The sequence below is a fragment of the Nothoprocta perdicaria genome, unplaced genomic scaffold, assembly GCF_003342845.1.
Source record: "Nothoprocta perdicaria isolate Ctin4 unplaced genomic scaffold, notPer1 scaffold_138, whole genome shotgun sequence".
NCBI classification, from domain to species: domain Eukaryota; kingdom Metazoa; phylum Chordata; class Aves; order Tinamiformes; family Tinamidae; genus Nothoprocta; species Nothoprocta perdicaria.
Genome location: NW_020454516.1, coordinates 1,464,631 through 1,487,879, shown reverse-complemented (window position 1 = coordinate 1,487,879; position 23,249 = coordinate 1,464,631). Strand labels below are relative to the sequence as shown.

Genomic DNA, 23,249 nt, shown 5'->3' with positions numbered 1-23,249 from the left:
ACCTGAGTGTCTAAGCCCTGTATAACTGAGATGGGATAGGCGCCTCGGAGGTGGGCATCTAGGTACTAGAAGCTCTGGAGAACAAGGACAATATCCAACTTGCTTGATGGCACAAAAATGCAAGTGAGGAGAAGCTACGTGGAAATGTGTATTTAYGGTTGTTTAAAAGCAGTGGTGAGACAAGAACTTTTCCCAAAGGCAGCACGAGGAATACAGAGAAGACGTCCTGAGAGAAGAAGAGAGCAGGAAAGGACAGCACTAACTTCTGTGTGAGCCTTAAAACTCCTCTAGAAGAAAACTCAAAGACCTTTTGCCTTGGAGGAGGATACATTTCCCCATGTGGAAGAAGGCACCCAGTCCATCCCTCGCAGGAACAGGCCTGGCCCCATCTCCTAAGCAATGTTCCCCACCAGGTGACCCTCAGCCCTGGCATGATGATGCCTGTATTTCAGCCACGTAGAAAATGCTCTGGGTCCTTGGGATGGCAGGCCAAATGCTGGGGCATTTGTCYGGGTGTAATGGGTGCCATTATATAGAAAGGATTTATTCTCTGCAGGGTGCCAGAGCCCTGATAACAAGCTGAATTCTTCCACAGACCTCTGACAGTCTGAATCTCCTAAGYGCTTGCGATCCTCAGCTTGATAGGTGTAAGAGTAGTCTTGAAAAAGTAGTGTTTAATAACAAAATAAAACCAAAAGCGAGCAGGAAAAGGCTGAGATAAAAAGAGGGAAAAAAATGAGGGGAGTCACTATAAAGCATGTAATGAATTTCCTAAAAGTCTGACATTTCCATCACATTCTTTTGATGCATACTTAGAAAAGTTTATCGCAGTATTCACATCTTTCTAATTAGATGGAACAAGCCAGATGATTAGAGCCGTGAAAAAAACATCAAAAGGTTCACACAACTTTTTATATAATTAGAAGGGAATTTTCAGAAGCCATAAAAGCRGGATTTAATTGTGTAATTTAACATACAATTTAAATATCAAGATCAAACTAGCAGGGCAAGTGACTTAATGGGATAAGTGATATTAACATCTAGTGTCAAAGCTTAATTTAAACAACAGAATGTCTTCATTATGCAAAAGAGTCAAGCAAACCAGTCGTTCAAAGGACTGCTTTTTTTTTTTTTTCCTTTTTTTTTTTTAAACAAGCCCCTTTCCAATTGTTTCTTTGGAAACAATGAAATCAGCTGTGGAGCAGCAACATGCTGAGAGACTAGCAGAGCGCGACTGGCTTTGTCCAGCTGACCTCGCTGTGACATTGTGGTGCAAGATCTTATAAAACAAGAGCCTCCTGCAGAGCTTGCACAGAGGACCTTTTAAGAGCCGGTTAATTTTACTTTTGTAGCTAATTAAATGGGAGGGGGCAGAGAGCACATGAAATGTAAAAACCCTTGGGTTGAGGCTGCAGAGCTTTGTTGTTTTAAAAGCACCTGTGGAAGCGTTCATAATTTGTCACTTCTCACAAAACCCCGAGGGACAAACGAAGAGCATTCAGGATCCCCAGGACGTGGCCGGCTCTTGTGTCCTGCACTCAGCGGTTGCACTTCTTAAAGGAATGGATTAGAAACGTATAAGCTTATTAGAGGGAAAGATGACATTCACCCGCGTGAGGACGGATGAAGAAGGGGAAAGTTCAAAAACATATACATTAATTCCTGGAAGCCACAGAGCAGCCTTTAGGCCCTGTGAGGGAAAATGTCAGTGACTCCAAAGATTCTCAACTGCTATTGAGCAGTTTCATGGTGGCAAGGGGCAAGGTAGTCTTTAGAGTATGTCCAAGCCTGCAAATGACACTGATCCCTTTTGAGAGCGTTGACAACTAACTCATCCTCACAGCCGCCTCCGAGAAATGACTCACCATGAACAGGTCCCGAGCTCCAATGTCGACAGCTAGCAGAAAGGCTTTTTCAAATCTCTGATACCTGCAAGAAAATAGAGAAGCGTATCACTTGTTGAGGACAATGTCAAACCCAAGAGCTACTTCAATTTTTGCCAATGAGTAGAAGAAGTCCTTCTATTCTCCTCCAAAGTGATGGCAAAGGTTTCCTGGAGAAACTTGTAATATCCTTGTGGTAGAGCCGTAGAAGTATGAGATAGGACAGTGATTGTCCTTAAAAAACTTCATCAAGGCATCGTGTTCAGTGGTGAGCACCATCAGATCTYATTAAACCTGAAGGCTGCTGAGGGATGGCAGCAGCTCCTTTGATTTCCARTGACCCAGACTGCCAACTTTTCCTTCCCGAGACAACCCAGCATCTCCTGGCCATTACAGCAAATACCCCCAGGAGCAGGAGCCACTACCAAAGGCTGCATATACCCTTTTGGGTGCAACCTTGGGGATATCAGCAGAAGCAGGAGGAATCAAGCCATCCATCAGGGGCTTTCACACATCACACTGGCAAATCCTACACTCGGTTATGCCTCTCATGCTAGGCACAAATATTCCCTCTGCTAGCGGATATTCACTATGACATGACACCATTAATACTGTGGAAAAGTTATTCCATTTGTATACATTCTCTCCTTTGCCAATGCAAAAGTATTTGCAACCAAAAAATGTAAAATAACTCTTCCTTCGATTGACCTGCAGAATGGAGCCAGGGCCTGAAAGCTGCCAGTTCTTGTCTGACTCACAGTGATCTCCAATTTGTCTTTAATCAACACACGTACTTCAGGCTCATTATGACCCCCATCCACAAAACTGTGAAGTTGGCTCAGTATTTTCAGAGTTGCATTGAGGGGTAAGAAGGGAAAAGAAAGAAAGAGAAAGAGAAAGAGAAAGAGAAAGAGAAAGAGAAAGAGAAAGAGAAAGAGAAAGAGAAAGAGAAAGAGAAAGAGAAAGAGAAAGAGAAAGAGAGAAAAAGGTTACCCAAGAAATGCTCTCCACAAACCAAGAGAGCTGGAAATAACAATCACAGACACTTCACCAATTATTATAATTAAAACTGCTCTAAAATGAAGTGAAGGTGTCAAACAAGAGCAGCAAGTTCGCATTACTTAGGCAAACAATATTAAATCAGTCAAGAATGCCTTTTTCTCACTCAAAAAAACCCAAATAAACACCTTTATTAGAAAGCATGTGCTATTACAGATCTCTTTGGCATGGGTTTTTTGTTTTTCACTCCACAGGAGAATCCTACACAGTAGCAGACAGACCTCGAGCTGAAAATACCAGTTTTACAAGCACATTTTGTTATGGCAAAACCTCTTGTTATTGCTAGCACGCTTATAGTTCCTCACACCAAAATGCCCCAAACAAAGCACCCTCCCTTTTCTCCCCATACCACAAGTACAAGGTACAATATCTGCTTTCTRAAAGAGCACCTACAGGGTACAGGTCTTGAAGCAAGTGTCCTCCCTGCTCCCTTTCCTCTGCTCGCTCCTTACTGCTTGTGTTACGTTAGCAATCAAGACTTCTATTTCTTTTGAAAGGAGAGATAAGGAAATCTGCYTGTAAACCATGAAGTTCAGCCGCTCGTGTGGTCAAAGTGACAGCCAACAGAAATACGACCTTCAGGATGAAGACTCTCAAACTGTGATGAACTATACAGGACAGACTGGAAAACATTTATTTGCAAGCTGCTTAGGATATAAAATGCTAAATTCCTCTTAGTAAAATGATACAGTTACTGGATGCTCTTCTGCAACCTTTCTGCCCATGCTACATAGCTTTAAAACAGATGGTTGTTAGTTCATCTATTTTAAATACAAGGAAACGGGGAGAAAATGGTAAAGGATGTGACAAGGGTCACACAGTCAAAACGGGAGAGACAGAGAAGGCTCCAGCCCTGCTCTCATGGTGAAGCTGCAGACCTGCAACTACCTGCATTTTCAGAATGTGTCTTACCCCAACAGATACCATGAACGTCAGGAATTATTCACATATCAACTTTACCTAATCTTGGTTCACATAAATTAAAAGAGAATCAAATGTCCAGGGTTTCATATGAGCCTTTAAACCTAGAGTTTGATGCTCAAAAAGAAGCTGACTGGAAATACTGCAACTCAAACCCATGTGTCTAGGAGGCACGTTGGACTTGAGCCTGCAAGGAGGGAAAAGAAGGCTCTTGAAACCTTGCGGAATCTTAAAAAGATATTTGTAATATYTTTTTTTGTAAATATTTGTAATATTTATACGTAGCACTAAAATGTCTAACGTGAAGCCCAAGAAACAGAAGAAAGAAAGGAGGAGGAAGGGAAGAGAGAGGGAGCTCAAGCAAGCAGGAGAGAAACAGAGCGCAGAGAAGATGGGAACATTTCTTTGGGGACTAGTTACAACCAACAAGCCTTCTTAGACATGCCTGTCGACCATGTAAGCATATTCCTTGTGCTGGGCTGATAAAGCAGGGCTGCGGCAGGTTCCTGCCTTGCCTTCAATGAGAGTACACATTTAGCAAATAATCTGCAGGGGAAGAGCTGTGCCACAAATATTAGTTCTAAGGCAATCCCTGTTAACGGAGGAAATTTCAGAGCCCTCCTCACCTCATAGTCCAATCAATCAAGGGTGAGGTGCATTCAGAAAGTGAATATTTAGCATGCGCTGAGCAAACAGAACAGGAAAAAAATGAATATTGAAATAATTTACATGCAATCAAACTACWCCGAAATTAAGTTTTAATTGTTCAGTATTCTGTGATGCATATGCAGATGCTTAAGTATTCAGAATATCAATCAAGTGTTTACTTACATCAAGCAATTGTATTTAAGCATACAAAACAGATGATGAAAATATGTTCAATCAGCTACAACTCCCAACATTTACTGCAGGGTTTATGTGATCGCTTTTAATTCAGTTATTTCATTTAATATTTCAATTTAATAGCTCATTCTTTCATTCAATTTCTAGGCATCTTGCCCATTTCTTAAACACAATAATAATAATTATTCATAAAAGGAGCAGTTTCCCATAAGTTTTCATATCAGCAATTTTTGGAACAGAAATGGTTTTCATGCCTTTTTTTTTTTTAAAAAAAAAACCCTTTATTATCTGAAATATTTTTTCCTTTTAAAATTAGACAATATTAAAATAAAGAGTTACGTCTGTAAACTGACTCTGAATCCTGTTTCAATGGAATTCTGAGCCAGAATAATTAAGAGATTATTGGGCTGAGAATATAAAAAGTGTGTCGCTAGGTTGCTATGTGGTTGATTTTTAGATGCCSAAAATATTTCAGATTAGAGCTTCAGAGTCCATTTTAAAAAATATGTTGGCCCAAGCCTAAAATTCTCATGTATTTCATATGTAATACATTTATTTTTATATGTAAAAAGTCAGACACAGATGGTATAACTTCAATGTGACAGCCCTGCTGAACTCTAAGGAGTTATTTTAAAGTCAAAGTCCAGTAAATTCTGCAGTGCTTAAACATAAGGCTTTTCATCTATATATAAGCACTCAGTACCTATAGCATTTAGTAGGGGGTCAAAAACTTTCTTTTGTTTTGCAGTGAATATTGTAATACTGACATTCTCCTTATAGTTCCTGGAATCAATAAACACATTAAAATTTTAGATTTCATAAAAAAAAAAGACAATTCCAAAATACATGATTTTCTATTTTATATGATAAATATATTATGCTTATATCTTACATGTGATTTGACCCAAATGAATTCAACAGGAGACACAATTTTAAACAAGGTAATTGCAGGGAAAATTAGACCACTGACCGCAGCCTGAAGCCCAGGAAATTTCCAAAGAGCCACCTTTACCTCTCCCTGCAGACTGCGAATTTGTTTCTCAGAATCTCGTTATTTGGGGGACTCAATGTACTAACCCTTGACTTTACTTGATCTTCTCATATTGTTGTTTTGGGTGTTTTGGGTGTCACCCACCAGGGTTTGCTCAGCTCTCTCCTGTTGGAGCAAGAGGCAATATGGACTGTGTGGTTATAAGCAGTATGTGTGTTGACTGTTAGCCTTGATGGATGCGTCACTAGATCATGACCTCTGATTCTAGTGATACTATTTTGGCAATCTTATGCTCTCATGCCACTATCTTCTTAGATTACCAGCTTCTTTGAACAGGACACTAGAAGTCTCTGAAGACCATCCACAATCTTGTTGCCTCCTAAGCATGTCCATCAAAGGAGAAGTGCTGTAGAGCACAGCAAAGCTCATGGAGAAACTGCCACCAGCTTCACATGCATGTCTGTCAAAGACATAATCTTCTAAATTGTATTTAGGATGCAGAAGTTTTAAAGGTTGTCCAATATAATCTACATATCCCTTGAGGCCCAAAGTTAGCAAAGGATTAATGTCTGGGTTTATTGCCTATAATTTTCCATGGCTCCTAAATATGGGTAAGTGAAGTGCTGGATGTGGGGCTTGAGGGACTTGCTAAAAAAAACCTTACGGAAGACTCTACAGGCCATACACAAATATGTCTCAAATGAATGRACGCCAGCTAGTGAATTACTATCTCTGAGAAAATTTTGAATGAGCACAGGTATCTTAAGGCACCCAAAAAGTCCCTGTAACTTGAACTGTATTGTCAGATCAYGTATCTCTGAACTAAAGGAAGTCCATCTATAGGTTATTTATAACTTCATAGGTTATTGGGCATAGAACCAAAGGCCCTTCACACCAAAGGGTACAGGAGGAAGGAAGGAAGCAAACAACACTTTGAAAAAATAGCAGGAAAGAGCAAGGTAAGAAGGGGAGCCAGACAGTATGACATATGTATTTATAAAAAATAGTCTAGTTATACAAAACATCCTAGAAAAAAAGTGGTGATTCTGGCTTAAAATAAAGCTGTATCATATAACTTATTTCTTGAKCTCTGTTCAATTAAATGTAAAGCGGGACCACACTACAACTGTAGAACTGTTGTTCCAGAAAAATATTATTCAGAAGATCCTGATTCTACAAACTTTTGTGTCATATGCTTCCCGTTTGATGCTGGTCAAACATGTTACCCCAGGTTCTTTTCTTGTAAAATAAGGTTAGCCACTGAAAAGGAAGGCTATCGGGAGCAATAGCTATGTTTTCTGGCAATGTAGCTTAATTCATTTGTGTCTGCTTAGTGCTCTGAGTTTTTCAACAGTAGGTGTTATAAAAATGGGGAAAATACCAATTTACTCCTATTACGAATTATTATTGCATAAATCGAAACTAAGAAGGTTTCCTTCTTTTTTCTTCTTGCAACGGGCACTTCCTTTGAATTTCCCACCCTCCGTACTTCCCTCTTCCCAGTCGTTTTCCTCGGGGGAACATATTTTGTTGCCATAGCAATATTTCCCTGCCTTGCCATTTGATSCGAGCAGCTTTCCTTGGAGTTTCGCTAAGCTGCATCCAACACCCCGCCAGCAAGCGCCGTCCCCCCGCTTGCCCCCRAGCCTCTCCGTCCCCCAACCTCTTCCTACCCAGCAACTCCTCCACAGTCTCTCTTTATCTTTAAATACAGACACACTCCAGCATGCTCTTCCAAAGAACTCTGGGCTAAAAGCAGATGTTAATTAAAAATGCTGATAAGAGTCAAAGACACCTGTTGTTTCGTACTTATTTTGCTCAATCCCGCCTGCTAAATCCTAGCCTTTATTGCATTATTTCTCTCCTGCTTTTCTTCTGTCCCAGCTTTATCCCTCTCACTCTGGTGATCGTGTAAACTTAACAGTATGTCTTGAAAGCTGTATTTTATTGAGCAAACATATCGGCATGTCTACACGCTAAAGASAGCTCTATAACAGAGGCCCAGTATCATTGCCATGGTTAAGGATGAGTTACTGCCTCTATTATAAATCCCTATTGTATACATGTGATATCTCTGCAATTTCAAACTGCAGCAGATGGAAATTTGRTATTAAAGTTAAGAGGAACAGACCTTTTTCCTTCTTGGTTTTCCAGGAGCTGCAGGACCAATTCTCCCTCATGCCTGACATTGGATAAGATGCAGTTTTTTAGCGCTGAGACTTTCTCGGAGAAGATAATGTTAGCTCAATATTTTCCAAAGCTGGCTGCCTAAAGATAAATATCTAATTACATAGTCACGGTGGACGGCCAAATTTCAGATCACTCGTTGAGTTACCGGCCCATCACAGTATACTTCCCTTTTCTGTCTAGGTTTGTCAGCAGCCCAGGCTATTTCTTTAAAATAAAATAATGCAAAGGTAACCAAAGGCAACCAGGCAACCASCAGGACAGCCAGCAAAGAAACTCTAGAACTTTGATTGTATGAATTTTGGTAGATTTGGGGAAAATAAATGCAAAACTAGTAACGATTTTATGCTTTCTCTGCACAAGGTCACGTATCAGAAGGTGAAATATAAGAACGACTCAAGGTCCACGTAGCCTAGTATCTTGCTACTAGCTGGTGCCCAGGATGAATACAAGAAGAGGGCAAAGAGACAGCGATGTGTCCCTAAATAGTCTCCTAGTCCCCAACAATTTGTGGGTCAGGGTTTTGCTGAGCCAGAGGTGGTTTCTGTGCTGGTATTCCTCAGTGGATTTCTCCCTCTTCCCTTTGAACTCATCCAATTCTATCATCCACAACATCCCATGGCAAGGAGCATCATCGTCTAATTATTTATTATGTGAAGAATGACTTTATTTTGAACCAGCCACATGATAGCTTCCCTTGATGGCCCCTAGTCCCTATATCAGAAGAAGCAGTGACCAAACTTTACTGTCCCTTCTCTCTACAGCACTCACCGTTTACTTGACCTCTACCTCACTTGCCTCTTTTCCAGGTTGAAAAGTTTTAGCCTACTTAGTCRTTCCTTTCACTAAAGCTGTTCTATGCCCTTAATCATGACTGTCCTTCCTAAAGCTCTTTGAATTCTACTATATCCTTTTTACAGCACAGGAGCCCCCCAAACTGCACATGATATTTATGCTTAAAGTGAACTGAAGTTCACTGTTGTGTTCTCTGGTCCTTTCTAAAAATTCCTGGCATTCAATTTGCTTTTCTACCTTCTGTTGAGCAGCGAGTTGCCTGTTTTATAGAACTACCAGTTATAAACCCAAATTCTTCCTCTTGAACAGTGGTGACCTCAGGCTCCACTTTTTCACATGTGATTAAGATTCTCTCCTGCCATATGCTTCACTTGCATTTATTTACATTAAACTTTATCCTCAATTTTGATACTATGTTACTGAGTCCTGCAAAGTCCTTTGGTTGGTCTTCACGGTTGGCCCTTATCTTCACTAAYCTGAATATTTTAGTATCATTAGCAAATGCTGGCACCTCATCAATTGTTCCTTTCCCAGACTGCATGTGAATTCAGGCCACTACAATATGAATTTCTACTAATTTGACTGATATGGAAGTTGGACGTACAGGTTTGCAGTTCTTGAAAGTTCCTCCAGAATTCTTTGTAAAATCTTACATATTTTCTATGTTCCTGTCCTCCCTTAAGTGCTAGGGGGATTTTAAATTACAGGTTACTCACCAGAGTATTTAGTTCAACTAATGCATCCTTGCTTTTACTTGATAAATTTTCTTGATAAATTTTATTTAGTGTTGGTCACGTTATTACTGTTTATCTATTTATCTATCTATCTATCTATCTATCTATCTATCTATCTATCTATCTATATCTTTCACTGATACTTCAGCCACCAATGATGTGAACTAAAAACCTCCAACTTCCCCATCCTTTCCTATCCAGACCTACTGTTCAAAAGGAGCTTTTTAAAGAGGACTGAACAGGTGCCAAGTTGCTTTTTTTTGTGTATATGTGTCCTTTTACTTCAAGAATATACCTGAGATCTTTCTGTTAACTGGCCAGTGATCCAACGATAGTGTGAGGTACGAACTGGACATCCTGAGTGCCCATTGCTCCCTCTATCTTCAAACAACAAACTTGTAGATAACGATTTTAACCTAAGCAGCTAGTTAATTATAGCTATTTGCTAGGGATAGGCACTCAAGTCTGATTCCTCACACTTATCCTAATGATCTCCCTTAGACGGGATTACTCACCCTTTGTGCACCCATGATCCTCTACCAAATTCAGAGGGATTCATGGGATTTTGTTCTCARGCAATTAATGGGATTTTGTTCTCAAGCAATTGCGTCCCCTTATTTGCTTTTTTTCTTCCCTGATATTTTGCCCAAAATTTCTCAGACTGTCATTTCATTAGAGACTGAAATCAAGGAGCCATTCCTTGGCATCAAAGAATCTGACTGAAATTGAAACCTGTTGCAGAGTTTGCTTCTTTTAAAAAATCCACTCATTAGCAACATAACTGAAACAAAGAAACTTGAAACCTTCTTTTCCTGTGATACTTACCCTTTTCAGCAGTAAAGATAATCTAGTTCCATTGAAAATGTACCTTTATTTCTTGTTTCTAAACCAGGCCAAGAAGCAAGACCAGGGGAATCTTTTTATATGCAGCTCCATCCCAGCAAGTGAATTTCGCATTCGTCAGTGCAGGGCTCATGTGAAAACCTTTGGTTTTGATCGTTTTTGATCACAAGATGACAAAAAACGACCCTTCAAAGTACTCGCCAGAAGATGCTACTTTGGTCAATGTGCTGCTACTGAACCCACTCCCGTAGAGCAGAATTCTGCTCATGTGGTTCTCCACCACAGAGAACCTGGCTGACATCAGCGGTCATTTTATCTGAAGGCACAATTTAATGCCTAATAGGTTGCCTTATGAATATAAAAGGCATCTTTCCTCCTGAACCATGTCATCATTAATGTTTATACCTATTTTGTGACACGCTATGTACTAATATAATTATAGATTCCACTTCTAGGGTGCTCGTAACAAGGATCGTAAAAATTCTTTGCTCGCCCTGGCCCTCAGCTCCATACTGGGGGTGGCAAATAGAACTGGAAATATTCTTAGAGGGTTAAGGCATTTTCTCACCTTTGATACGGGGTCGTGTTGGGGATGGCAGACTCAAAGAGGGCACCTACTTGGCAGACTGCAGTGCAGCAATACAGCACGTGGTTTACCCGTGGTGGTTAGTCCCACAGTTGCAGGACCAAAGGGCTTTATTTTAGCTTTACAAAGGTTGTCTCGGTGTTAAGTGAGAACTGTGTGAAGGTATCGTGTCAGAGAGTACAGCATGGCACTTCGCAGCTCCTCAATAGATTCATAAAAAGCGATGTGGAAACAGGTCTCCTCTGATGCTAATGACCATCTTCCTTATTGGTGTTTATTTACAGAGGATCTCTATCAATTTTAAACTATTTTTGTGTGTAAGTCTTACCACTGGCGTTACGGAATGTTCTGCCCACCATGTAGCTAAATTTGTCTTTGCTACTAACCAGCAGCATCTTACACTGTCCATTGGGAAGAATATACAGTACTTCTGAGAAGATTTGCAAAGTTAAAGAAAAGATTAACAGTAAAAACAGGTAACAGAAAACCTGGTCAAAGTTTTCATTTTTGGACTCAGAGAAGGCAAAATATTTCATGAAGCCATTCAAAATTCAAGGCTTTCAAAGAGGTAACAGATCTATCCTGTTATTTACAATAGGGCTTTGCTTCATAGGACAACAAATTTGCACTCCTTAAGAAATATCCCGTAACATTCTCTTGATGGAATGATCAGATGCTAAGAGACAAGTGGTTTTGAATCCTAACATACTTCTACATGAAAGAGAAAAAGAGAGATTAAATTATATATTCACAAATGAATTATATAGGAGAAGCGGCACAGCTGAAATACTGAATTATGGCTGATTTTACTGAATTTGAGCCTGGTAGGGCTCCGCGGGAGGCCTCTGCAGGCAGTGCTCCTGCAAAGGGTGGGGATGAGAAGCTTATTGCTCCCCAAGGCTTCCTAATAAACCCGCCCCGGCTCAATATTTTACATAATGATCTAATGCTTTATATTATTATAAGAAGTGACATCATATTAAAATACAGGAGTGCCACTCAAGTGGCAAGGAACACCTAAGATATGTTTTTATACTTGCAATTCCGTTCCTGTGTTTTTAATTATAGATAAGAATTTAAAGTGAAATTATTCATTCTGTAACTACTATTGTAATGGATCCCTGGCATATAATTAAGAGGTCTTTAATTGTAATTTCGTATACCGAATGCCTGGATCTGGAGGTTTTCCATGCCCTGTATTCAGGGCCTATACCTTGCAAAGCTCCAAGTCATCATTGTGGAGGAAGCTGAAGAGGCCGGATGGTTGGCAAACGTAACAGCTCAGCTTGCATAGCAAGAGATACAAATAAATAGCTGCTTTAAATGCCTTGCAAGGCAGCTGCCTGCTTTCCAGCTGTGACCCATTTCAGGGGTGCTCTCCATGTGCCTGGGCCTGGCTGCAGTGCTGTTTTTCAGCCCATATTTGCAATAGCTAGTAAATAGGGAGCATCTTGCCTCTAAAAAGCCCAGYAGCTAAAGGAGGGAACCTCCTAGTGCAGTGTTCAGCATTTTCTGGAAAGCGATCTCTTTGATGGTAGAAAAATATTTAGCCTATAACCTCGGTGCTAATGTGAAAATGGATGTCTCCAGTTATTTGCAACTGGATATGCAGCCCTTCAGCTTACAGGAAAGATTAAAATCACTGTCGCATGATTATTACTAGGTGAGGATAGCCTTTCTGAAAAGGTGACTGTATTTCTCAATTCTAGTAAATACAGACACTTGCATCTTAAAAAGTACAACAGTAACTGGCACCTTTTTGGCAGACTCAGCAGGCAGGCTAAAGATTGTCTCAGCATGTAGGAAGAATTAATATTTCTCTCCCAAGAGTGGGTCCTTCTAGAAAAGGCTTAAGGCAGATTGGTGGGGCACTCAAAGGAAAGCTGGGGGAAGGGGGGGACGTTTGTTTATAGGAACATTTTTCAGATTTAGATCTAGAAACATTTAAGTGTTTTAACGTTTTAATCTTGTATGAAAACCCCCGCCCTTGCCTGTCCATTCCTTATGCATTTGATCTCCTCTATGTTTCACACATCCCATATTGTCTTCTCCTGCTTCTCTCTGTGACTCTCCTCTATCTTTCTGCCGTTTGCTGCATGTTGAAATGCCCGTCTTTACTTTGACCCCATTGCCTCACTTCTGGATCATGCTCCTAACCCATCTTTCCTGACCCTAACCTGCTTTGGAGCTCCTGTTCCACATGCCTTGAAGCTCCTTGTCTTCCACATTTCCCTTCTGGGCGCCTACTGCTTGCTTTCTCCAAAGCCCACTCCGTGACCCTCCAGGAAAGATCTGTTGAGCATTGCTTGCACTTGTAGTGTACATGATTTAGGAAGTACCACGTTTCCTTTGCTTCTTCCTACTAGAGGACCCAAAGCTTTTGCTTTGCTCTCCTCGTGCTCACCAGAGAGTAACAAGTCCCCTAGCACTTGCTTCAAGCTGGTGCTGACATCTTGGAGTGCACCTGCACTGAAGTCTTCTTGCTATTATTTTGTCTGGACACGCATGCACATCTATGGTAATACAAACTCACCGTGAAGAGATTCATTAATGATGTGTAGTCAATGTGCTGGTATTTAGTGCTAAAAGAACAGTGGTGAATAAATCAARTAAGAGTTCACAGAGAGCATATATCCGACTTCAGATGTCACCCTCCTGACACGCAGCTGTCATTGCCATCTCTGTTTATGGTTGACCCTGTAAAAAGGCAGCAGGAGGACCACCTCATTTCAGTGTCCATACCAGGACATGGTGTGGTTCTCCGAAAAGCCAAGAGCAAAATTCGCTCCACGCTTTCCCCCCTGTCCCGAGCCCACAGGTTTCAATGGAACTCAGCAGAACTGGTGGACCTCATTGGMTCCTCACAGTGGGAAGGAACAGAAGGAAAAGGAGAGGGTGCAACTTGGGGTTGCCCACAGGAATTAGGGAGCGTTGTGCTTCCCTCTGATTGCCCTGGACACTGCAGTTGTGGCTGATGGGGTTGTCCCAGCTGGAAGGGACCAGCTGCTTTACCAGCCCTCCGACAAGCCCCCACTGCACTCCGTTTAGCCTACATTCAAATGGTGCGAGCCACTTAAGGAAACATCTGAAAGGAAATAAACACCAATTAAGGAAGAGCCACTTTAATACAATAAGGATCAGCTCTGGACATCATTTTCTTGCCTTCTATCAGATAAAGCTCCCATTTTTCAGCATTTCATTTTGTACTTAGATTATGTCTTCCCAGATAAGCTTTAAGCATTACCATCTGTTCTGCAGCAATCACATGATCCTATCACTTTGAATCACTTGAATACAAATCCCTTGGACAATAGGGAGACAGCAAAGAAATATCCAGTGGTTCCAATAGGGAAAGAGCAAAGAAACATGCAGCGGTTCCAAACCCCTCCATGCGGCTGGCTGCTGCGTGGTGGAGGTGGGAGCCTCTCCTACCTGCCTCCTGTTTCCGCCCCATGCTGTCCAGGCAGACTCTGCACTGAAGCCTCTACATTGCTGGGGGTTTGAGCCAGGGTTTCAGCTGTGTTCTGCAGCCCCAGGGCTGCAAGCCCAGCCAGGGCCCCATGCCTCTGCATGCCTGCTGGCATTTGGAAGCAAACCTGAGTCACGGGGAATGCACCTTCCTCCAGCAGCTGTGGAGAGAGCTGTGGTTACACTCTCAGCAGCCTCGGCGGCGTTCTCGCTGCATCCGTCCTCTGCAGGACACCGGCCCACAGATGCTGCCACAACAATGTGGCCAGGGCCACAGCCGAGCTTCCCTGCTGGTTTCTAGGAGAAGGGCGACGCACAACTCGTACCCACCATCGTGGACGCAGCTGTTAACGAACCTGGCACCTCTTATTTGGATGCTGTGAGAATTCATCKGCTTAGCACGTCGTGCCTAGTGGCATGGACTCGGTTACCAGGAAGATCATCCTTTGCAGATTCAGAACTTAGGAGACAATATCATATAATTCTCTTTCAGATTTGAAAGAATCACCCACTGTACCATTTCTCCGTTTGTAACTTTGCATATGCACAAGATGTATATCATTTAGATGAAACAGAAGAGGGGTGCATTAAAAGCTGTTTTCACCATGTGCGTTTAGACTTTTCCTCAACAAGGTGTTACAAACATCATGGTTATCATTCAAAACAGAGTTTCTTTTGAATGAAAACTACTGGGATGAGAACTGTGAAGGTGAGAACAACAAAATGTTCGGTGTTCAAGGGTGCAAAGGCAAAAAAGCCTTGGACCACATACTGTTCATTTGCGTTCTAACATCTATTTAAATTCAGCATTTTCTTCCTGCTCTTTCAGTAGTTCCTCTGAAAGCAGTCAGTGAATAAATCTCTCAGGAGCATGCTATCTTTTTTCCATCGAGCTAGAAGGGAAAGGGTGATTCACTTAAAGTGTATTGATGATAAAAGAGCTCTGAATAGCATTTTATCTGCAATGCTGTACTTGAAAGGAACGAAGTGCAAGTTAAACAAACAACAACAAAGAAGGCATTTTTTTCATGGGTGGTCCTTTTGGAAAGTGTTAACCACATTAAAGTAGACAGTTATTGAAATATGCAATTAATTTTAACTTGATAGAAGCTGCAACTGTCATTCACCTGAGGAGGTGGTGGAAGAACCTTCTTGCATATCTGCTGATTGGGTCCCTGTACTCCAACACGGTTGCATCCAAGAGGGGTCTTGTTGGAGCGTAGAAGGTTCCCAGGCTTGCCTCGAGCTGCGCTGTGGAGTTCAAAGGCAGCAGTGAAACAAGGGAAACTTTCAATTACAACAGGTTGTTCATGTTTGCAGTCAGTCAAATTCCTCAAACACTGATGAAATGTGATGTTGTTATAGGACAGATGAAATTAAATCGTGACAGCTTGTATGAACGCAAATGTGCATATAAACTTTCACTGGAGGYAGAGCTGACTTTGAGCAGCTAAAGCTGTCAAAGGGAGAAGAACTCTGCACCGCATGAGGTTCTCACCAGACAGGTACAATTAAGAGTGACTCACAATTTGAACAAGTTTGTCCAGTAGACAACAACTCTCAGCTCCAATTTTTTTCTCCTCTTAAGGAAACAGTAACAAAGTGCTTTTATTTTTCAGGGATTACTGCAATGCGTTAGGTCAGCAGGTGACAGAATCTTTCTCGGGATCACCTTCAAGTGGAAGGAACCTCCCTCAGCTAGTTAGTTCTTTAAGAACTTTAAATAAAAGGGCCTATAAATTTGATTCTCTCACAGCTTGTAGTGGTGGGAGAAAGGTTAACCTCCCTAGAAACCTCTTTCACTTTCCACTGTAAATGATTTCTGACCTGCTTTACTCCTTTGCTGGAGCTCCTAGGTATTTTCCTACATGTTTTTAATACAATATCATACATAATTAGTGAAAATACACATTATATGTTYGTGTTGCAAAGGCTTAGCTGGAAGGAAATGTAACAATCAATAATATTTACTGTCGTGTGATTTCTGATCGAAATGCATAGCTCCTTTCCCCGACCTGCCTGGCAAAATGACTGATAGAAGCCTCTCTTTCTGAAATCAGAGGGAGAATATGACACACCAGCACAGGCTCTTTCAAGGTGGAGGAGCACACTCTTACTTCTGAGCTTTGTGTGGGCTTTAAAAGCAGAATAAAACCAACCTATTGTCTCATTAGGCAGAAGAAGAGCTCATTGATTTGCTGTTCTTGAAGTTGGTTTGAAGTAGCCATTTCTGTATTTAGTGACAGGGGTTCTTTAGTTCCAAGCGTGGTTATATTTATTTTATTAGGCTTGATAGTGCTGAATGTGCTATTAGTACCATGTTAGTAACACAGCAAACTGTTAGTAAATTAGGGTTTGCATTATCTTAAATCTAGCCAGTAAGACAAGCTGAACTCTAAAGGTATTTTCTTTCAAAGCAGCAGTCAATTTAGATTAAAATTGAATACAGCAGTGCCTTTGCAAAAACAAGCCACACTCTCTTGCCATTGCTGTTTTCCTGACAGCATGTTTTGTACTTCTGAAATGTTTCAACCTACAAAGAATACGAGTAACTACTAGCACAGTTATAGATTCATTAGATAGCCCAGCTTGATGTTGAAGGCAGAATAAAGATCTCCGAGATAACTGCCACATTGCTAGAAAAAAAAAGGGAGCTTCACTGGGCTCTGCTAATAAAAAGAAAATAAATTACTATGTCAAATTTGTTAGATTCATATGGAACAAATGCTGGCTGAAATAAAATTCTGCCTGCTGTAAACAGTGCTGGGGAGCGGCATGGGGGGAAACACGCAGACATCTATTCATGACGTGCACATTTTTACAAGCGTTGCAAACCCAGCCCTTTTCACGCGTGCTTTTAAGAGCATGCTTTATTTAGATTTCATAATTATGTTTATAATGCAGAGGCTTTTAAATCTGCCCTCATAAAAYGGGGTAGCTGATGGTTTGGCACCAGTATGGGACACGTTGGAGTTTTTCTGCCATCTAATACTCATTCCTGAGTATTCAATCCTGCCACGAAGGACGTGTGGTCCCCAGCTGCCTTCCCGCTGCATCAATGTGCCTGAAATCCTGAAGCCCACTGAGTTTCGACACAGACAGCAATTCAGGAGGAAGGCAGCACATCGGGGCTCAGCCGAATGGGGCTGAAACTAAAATTCATCATTTCTTGTGAGGGACATGAGCTATTATTGCAGGGGGCCAGGAGACTGCGGGCAGGACAAATGCTCTGATCCTAAAGGAGGCAGCAGAGGACAGCGAATTCAAAGCCCCTGGCTCTTCGAAAAAAGACCCTTCACAAGCACCTTAAAAACCTCACTAAAACCTCTTGTCCCTGCACAGAAGCATGTCCCTCCTTAAGCTGGTGCTCAGTATGAATATAAAATGCATAYTGGAGTCCTATACCAGCTAAAATTATGTAAGTAAAGTTCATATAACCATGTTACAGCATGTGTAAGATATTGCTGTGCAAGTATTAAGTCACATCTACAAAATAAATACATTAAAATACACTGTTTTATGATTACTATTAATATAAATACGAATTAAAGCACAATTAACGCACTGACCCAACTGTTAATGTGATTACTTACCTATATATGACGTTTGATTATATAGTACTATAATCCTAACTGGATTCTCACTAGTGTCTCGTTCTTAAAGTCAATAAATAAGCTGCCATAATCCACACGTGAATTACAAAAAGACCCGACAAAAATATATTAGAAATATTCTCAATCCTGACCTTCCCTCTSTGGTGTAAGCTTCTGTTTGAGAAGGTGATTGACAATGGCAGTCAAGCTGATGTAGCACTGACGGCCCATGGTGTTCCAGTTCATGGTGTTGAGGACACTGATGGCCTCACGTATCTCATCGTGGCGGAGGTACTGCTGGATGAGCTCCACAGGGCCCAGCTGTCCTCTTGTGATCACACCTGTCACGGGAAACATGGAAAGCAACGACAGTGTGAACTAAAAGCTGTTGAAAATAATCGGGTCTGGTTAAAATTAGAAAGTTTAAGTTCATGAGTTTCATGATTTAATATTTGTGTGATCAAATATTTATGTGATATCTGTGTGATACATCTCTTTATTACCTTGGTATATTTAGGCTCAGAGTGTTTGGGGCACTGGAGGAAAACTATTAGTGAACTTCACACATGGAGGATGGGATGGGTGAATATGGCCAGTACCTACTAGCGACAACATCACATAAGGAAGTTTAAAAGCTTATTTATTTTTTCTGACATACTCCTACCTGCTCATAAATTCAGGCTCCTAGCACCTCTTTCCTTTTGGAGAATACTGCTCCTAGCACTTCTTTCCTGTTGGAGAATATTGCTGGACAACGCTTAAAAGTAATTATGTGTGTACAGAAATAAAGTCTACACCAGCTCAAACTTATTTAGGAAAACTACATCAATTACAAGAGTTACATTCAATTGTACTCGTGGAAGATCTTTCTTTGCTGGAAGAAATTTTGAAAATTGCTATACAAGGTGCAGTGATGGGCAGTAGGATCCAAAACTCCACTTGTTTTGGAAGGGCAAAAATAGAGGAGTCTAAAGTACCAATGTAAGTAGCTTATTCTAAAAAAGCAGCAGGTGACTGCTGAGACAGAATCAAATAAACTGATTCCTTGAAAGTTTTCTGTGTGTTTGTATGTAGATCTACTGAGACTAATATATTAAAAAAAAATCTACAGCAGTATTTGCAATGCTAGAGGCAAAAGTTGGGAACACATTTGCTGATTCAGCAGTGGTCCTAAGTAGAAACCTTATTTTAAGCATGTCCAGAGTCCTCAAATTCACTTTTGACCTATATGGTTGAGTCAGGTTACTTGGCCGGGCTGCCCTATGGAATGAATGCTCTACTGYAGCACATGAGCTATACTGTTGATATACGTAACCAGGAGATAACGATTGCATTTCAGTCCTGGATATCTGCTTTTTTCTGTCATTGAGACTTAAATTTTCTGCATAACTTGTATTTGTATTATTTATTAAGCACCACACACCTAAAAGCTGCTGAGCTTGGCAAGCCAGGCTAAGTAATCAGCACAGCAGTAGTAGTCTGGCAGACTGAGGGAAAAGAGGCAAATCTGAAAAYCAGGATGCAGCAGAGAAGAGCATATGTTTTGCTACAGAGAGGAAGGGTCGGGACAGATAGGGAGAGCTTTGCTTTCTCCTAGATGAGATTTCACAGTAATTATACGGAAGGAATTTTAAAATATGATAACTTTCAGCTGCAGAGGTCAACATCTTCCCATTTGGATGCTTGACTTCTCTTGGGTGGTGCGCTTCCAGGCAACCTACTCGGGAGAAAGAGGCGACAGCCAACTCGCTGCCTAATTGATTTAGGAACGGTGCCCAGGGAGACAGTCCAATTAAGTTTACAAGCTGGCAATTAGCAGGAAAGGCCTCCAAATCCCTGCACTGAGAGCCTGCTTGCCGTAGCAGGAACATAAATGTGCAAAAGATAGCAAGGGGCAAGCTGTGCTTTCTGGAAAGCTGTTGTGAGTAAGGCCCACAAGGGAGGACTGAAGAAAAGCAAGGTGGATGTGGGTAGAGTGCCTTCTGTTTGACAGGTAAGAGGTAATTTATTTTTTTTTCCCTTTTTTAATGGCCAACATGCACAAAACCTTCAAACAGCTATATTAACTAGTGGTCTAGGGTACTCCGCAACTATTAAACCTGTCACTGAATACAATGGAGCTGAATGACTCAAAATAAATGAAMATCTGTAAAGAGTTTTTTATCAGTATTTTGGATAACTAATAATCTGGAGCRTTCTTTTTAGAAATCTGCAAGTCAATTCAACATTTTCTGTTGCTAACATCCAATGATATTAATTTACCTGTTTGCACTGGCATATTAAGCTTTTTAGAATCCAGGCTTTCATATGCTTAGGTTTGCAGTCTGCAGTACTTTTAAATAGGATTTTCCTCACAAAAGCATATATGTGTATCAATCAGTAAAAAAAAAAGAATTAAAGAAGGGTTTTAAACAACACTGTCATCTAATTTTTTAAAAAATTCTTCTCCATCCTAATATATGAAATGACCTCCTAATTCCTCTAAGTATCTGCAAAGGGAATGCTGTTTTCTTGGACAAACAATGGTCAAAATGCTGAAATTTCCAGGAYGAGCAGATTTGAGTGGCTCTTTGCCATGCTGCAAACACTGAATTGGCAGTCAGGAGATTTAAGCGTGACTGGTTTTTTAGCTCTCGTGCTGGGTTTGCATCACTGGAACTTGCTTGACTGGAATGGAGCCGGTCCTCAGGGCTGGGCAACTGGGGGACTTTGGCTCTCTGAAAGCCTTTTACACCTAAAGTATAAAGTGAGAAGTTCTGTATAAATTCTAAAATGAGTATTATTACTATTTCTCTGATTTACAGCCCCTGTCAAATTATCTGAGAGACTAGCCTTATGAGAAAGCTGCTAAGATCTCCTTCCTGTGGTGAGTCTTGAAGGAAGGAAATACTGTAATTTCATGCACCAAAGTCAGGAAAAAGAGAGTACGGGGACAAATACACATTGTAACGCAAAGGATAGTTGCATTGTGGAAAAAATACTAATACTATGCTATTGTTACATATAGCATATTTTAGTGGTAGCTATGGAATGAAGACAACTTCCATAACTGAATACTCTAGATGTAAATATGTTTTATAGGAGAAATTATTGTTTATATCACAGTTGCAGGGAAGTTTTCCAACCAGCCACACTGGGCTGCTCTTATGTCAGACTCCACCTGCAAGATACCAGATCTGTGTGTATCGTAAGCAACTACTGGGTCCATATCTTCAAGGATCACCGGCATTGGGTGCTATCGGCCCAGGTAGCTAAAATRAGGGTTCAAAAAGCTATACCTTAGTTTTCAAACTGAGAGATTCGTGAGGTACACATGTTTCCTCAAGAGCATAAGACTCCATCCATGTGCTCAGTGACTTACCAAGTTTAAAGTGAAGTGCTCCCAAGGGTCCTCTGTCAAATCTGACCAAGAGAAGATCATGGATATCGGCGCCTTGAGGATATGCGCCCTGAGGAGCAGGCCACTCTATCTGGACAAGGCTGCTAGACACGTCAAAGTGCTTACTGAACTGCAAAGTTGTCTCTGGTGAGAGGTCTTCTGCCAAAAGCTGCATTTTAACTGGGGACAGAGCCGTGTCAAAAAGCTGCAGCTCCCCTTGGGAGCTGCCAACGACGAGAACTGCCCCGCCAGGGTGGTAGCTGAGGAAAGCAGGCAGCAGTTGTGCTTGGGCTAGCAGCGTCACTTTGTTGTAGGCCTCATACAGAATTAGTGACGAATCTTCACATCCCACGACTAGTTTGTCTTCTGTCACGTTTCTGCAGCAGCTGATGGCCTTTGCTGTCAGTGGTATTCTGGTGACCGCCGTGCACTGCATTTTGTTCCTCACACACTTGTAGACAGAGCTGTCAGCCATGGGCTCTTTGTCTGCCGAGATGGAGCGCTCCACGGTGTGAACCTCGTGGGGATGATGAGAGCTAAAGCTGGCATCAAGGGGATCCCATTCTGTGCGGACAAAACTCAATACCTGAAAAGAAATCCAGAGCATTTTCGTGGTCATTTGTAACAGTTCATTCTTACGTTGACAATTTAGTAAAGCAGATGCTGCAAATGCGTTTTCTCACTAAGATACACATCTGTTTTAGAAATGGAGTTATAAAATCTGTTATTTAGGCCGTAAAAGGGTTCCTCCCATTTTATTTAAAACCCCTGCAATACTTGTTTACTTGCAATATATAAAAGGTTAGCAGAAGATAAGAGGAGATGGTCCTAACAGTCCTAGTGAGAGGAGAACTGAGCTGCTCCCTGAAACGAAAGAAGAGCTGATTATTCATAAGGGTGGCTGGGGAAGAAATAAGAAATTTCTCAGAAAAAAATGTAATAGATGTTGCACTAGCATCACATGTAAAGAATTTGTGATCGCTTGCTCTTGGCCATGTGGTGGTAGAAACCTTGGCATGTTGAAACAACGTGTACCGGATATTGCCAGATGAGTGGGTGGTAGGTGCTCCTCGGTGCCACGCAGCTCAACATGCAAAACGAATGAATTTGTGCTAGCAGAAACAGAGGACCAGTTGGGCATACCTGAAGGTTGAACGAGGTGGAATAACAAAAATACGGAATACAAAGACAGCAACTGGCACGTGGGAACAATTTGTAGGGTGGAAGTATTGGAAACCCCATAAAATGATGCAGGCAACAGAAGAGTCCAATGAAGATGCATGTTGTGTGACACGTGTTTGAGAGAGAGTTATTGTATGGGACATAAGCAGAGAAAGAGTAGAGATGTACAAGCTGTGAATGGGTTACAAATCAACTTATGGAAAACTGTTTCTCGAAGAACAATGTCTCTATAAGAATGGCAGYAGTAGAAGTCAGTGAGGAACATGCTTGTATTCTTTCAGAAATAAACAGTAGAAGGAAAACATCAAACTGCGCCAATCCCTAGCCTCAGATCTACCCGCAGCATTCTTCAGCTCTAGACTAAAGCTGCTGACCTGCTGCTAATTTTGGAAGCCCCTTTTCAGATCAGGAAGTACAAATGGGATTAAGGCAGAGGGAGAGGATGAGCGAGGACATCTGAAAACTTCAAACTGAAAACCAAAATGGGCATATAATGCTAAAGAAGCTTCAAGTAGACTTTCACAGACCACAAGGCCAACTGAACGTATAATTTAGCCTTTCATCCTGCAAATGAAGAAACGAAGATTTTTTTGGCATACCACCCATTATCTCAGAAGGAACTGCTGAAGTTATAAGCAAGTCATTTGGATGTTGATCAGATTAGAATGTTTTGTTCTAGTAGTTTGCTCATTCTACAAGTAAAAGAGATTCTCATTCACAAGAGGGGAAAAAAGATTTACTGCAGTTCTGTGCCTGCATAACATCTGCCTACTAATACAAACATC

General features: G+C 41.2%; 1 protein-coding gene across 1 annotated transcript in view; it reads right to left on the bottom strand.

Annotated features, from left to right (window-relative positions):
- WDPCP (WD repeat containing planar cell polarity effector) overlaps positions 1-23,249 on the bottom strand; it is a 79,904-nt gene that overhangs the window by 30,628 nt on the left and 26,027 nt on the right. Inside the window, exons 9-12 of the mRNA XM_026033989.1 lie at positions 21,265-21,868; positions 18,056-18,244; positions 15,438-15,561; positions 1,866-1,929 (exon numbers count right to left, since the gene is read on the bottom strand). Of these exons, the coding sequence (XP_025889774.1) occupies positions 1,866-1,929; positions 15,438-15,561; positions 18,056-18,244; positions 21,265-21,868 (981 nt within the window). The remainder of the gene's footprint in view (positions 1-1,865; positions 1,930-15,437; positions 15,562-18,055; positions 18,245-21,264; positions 21,869-23,249) is intronic.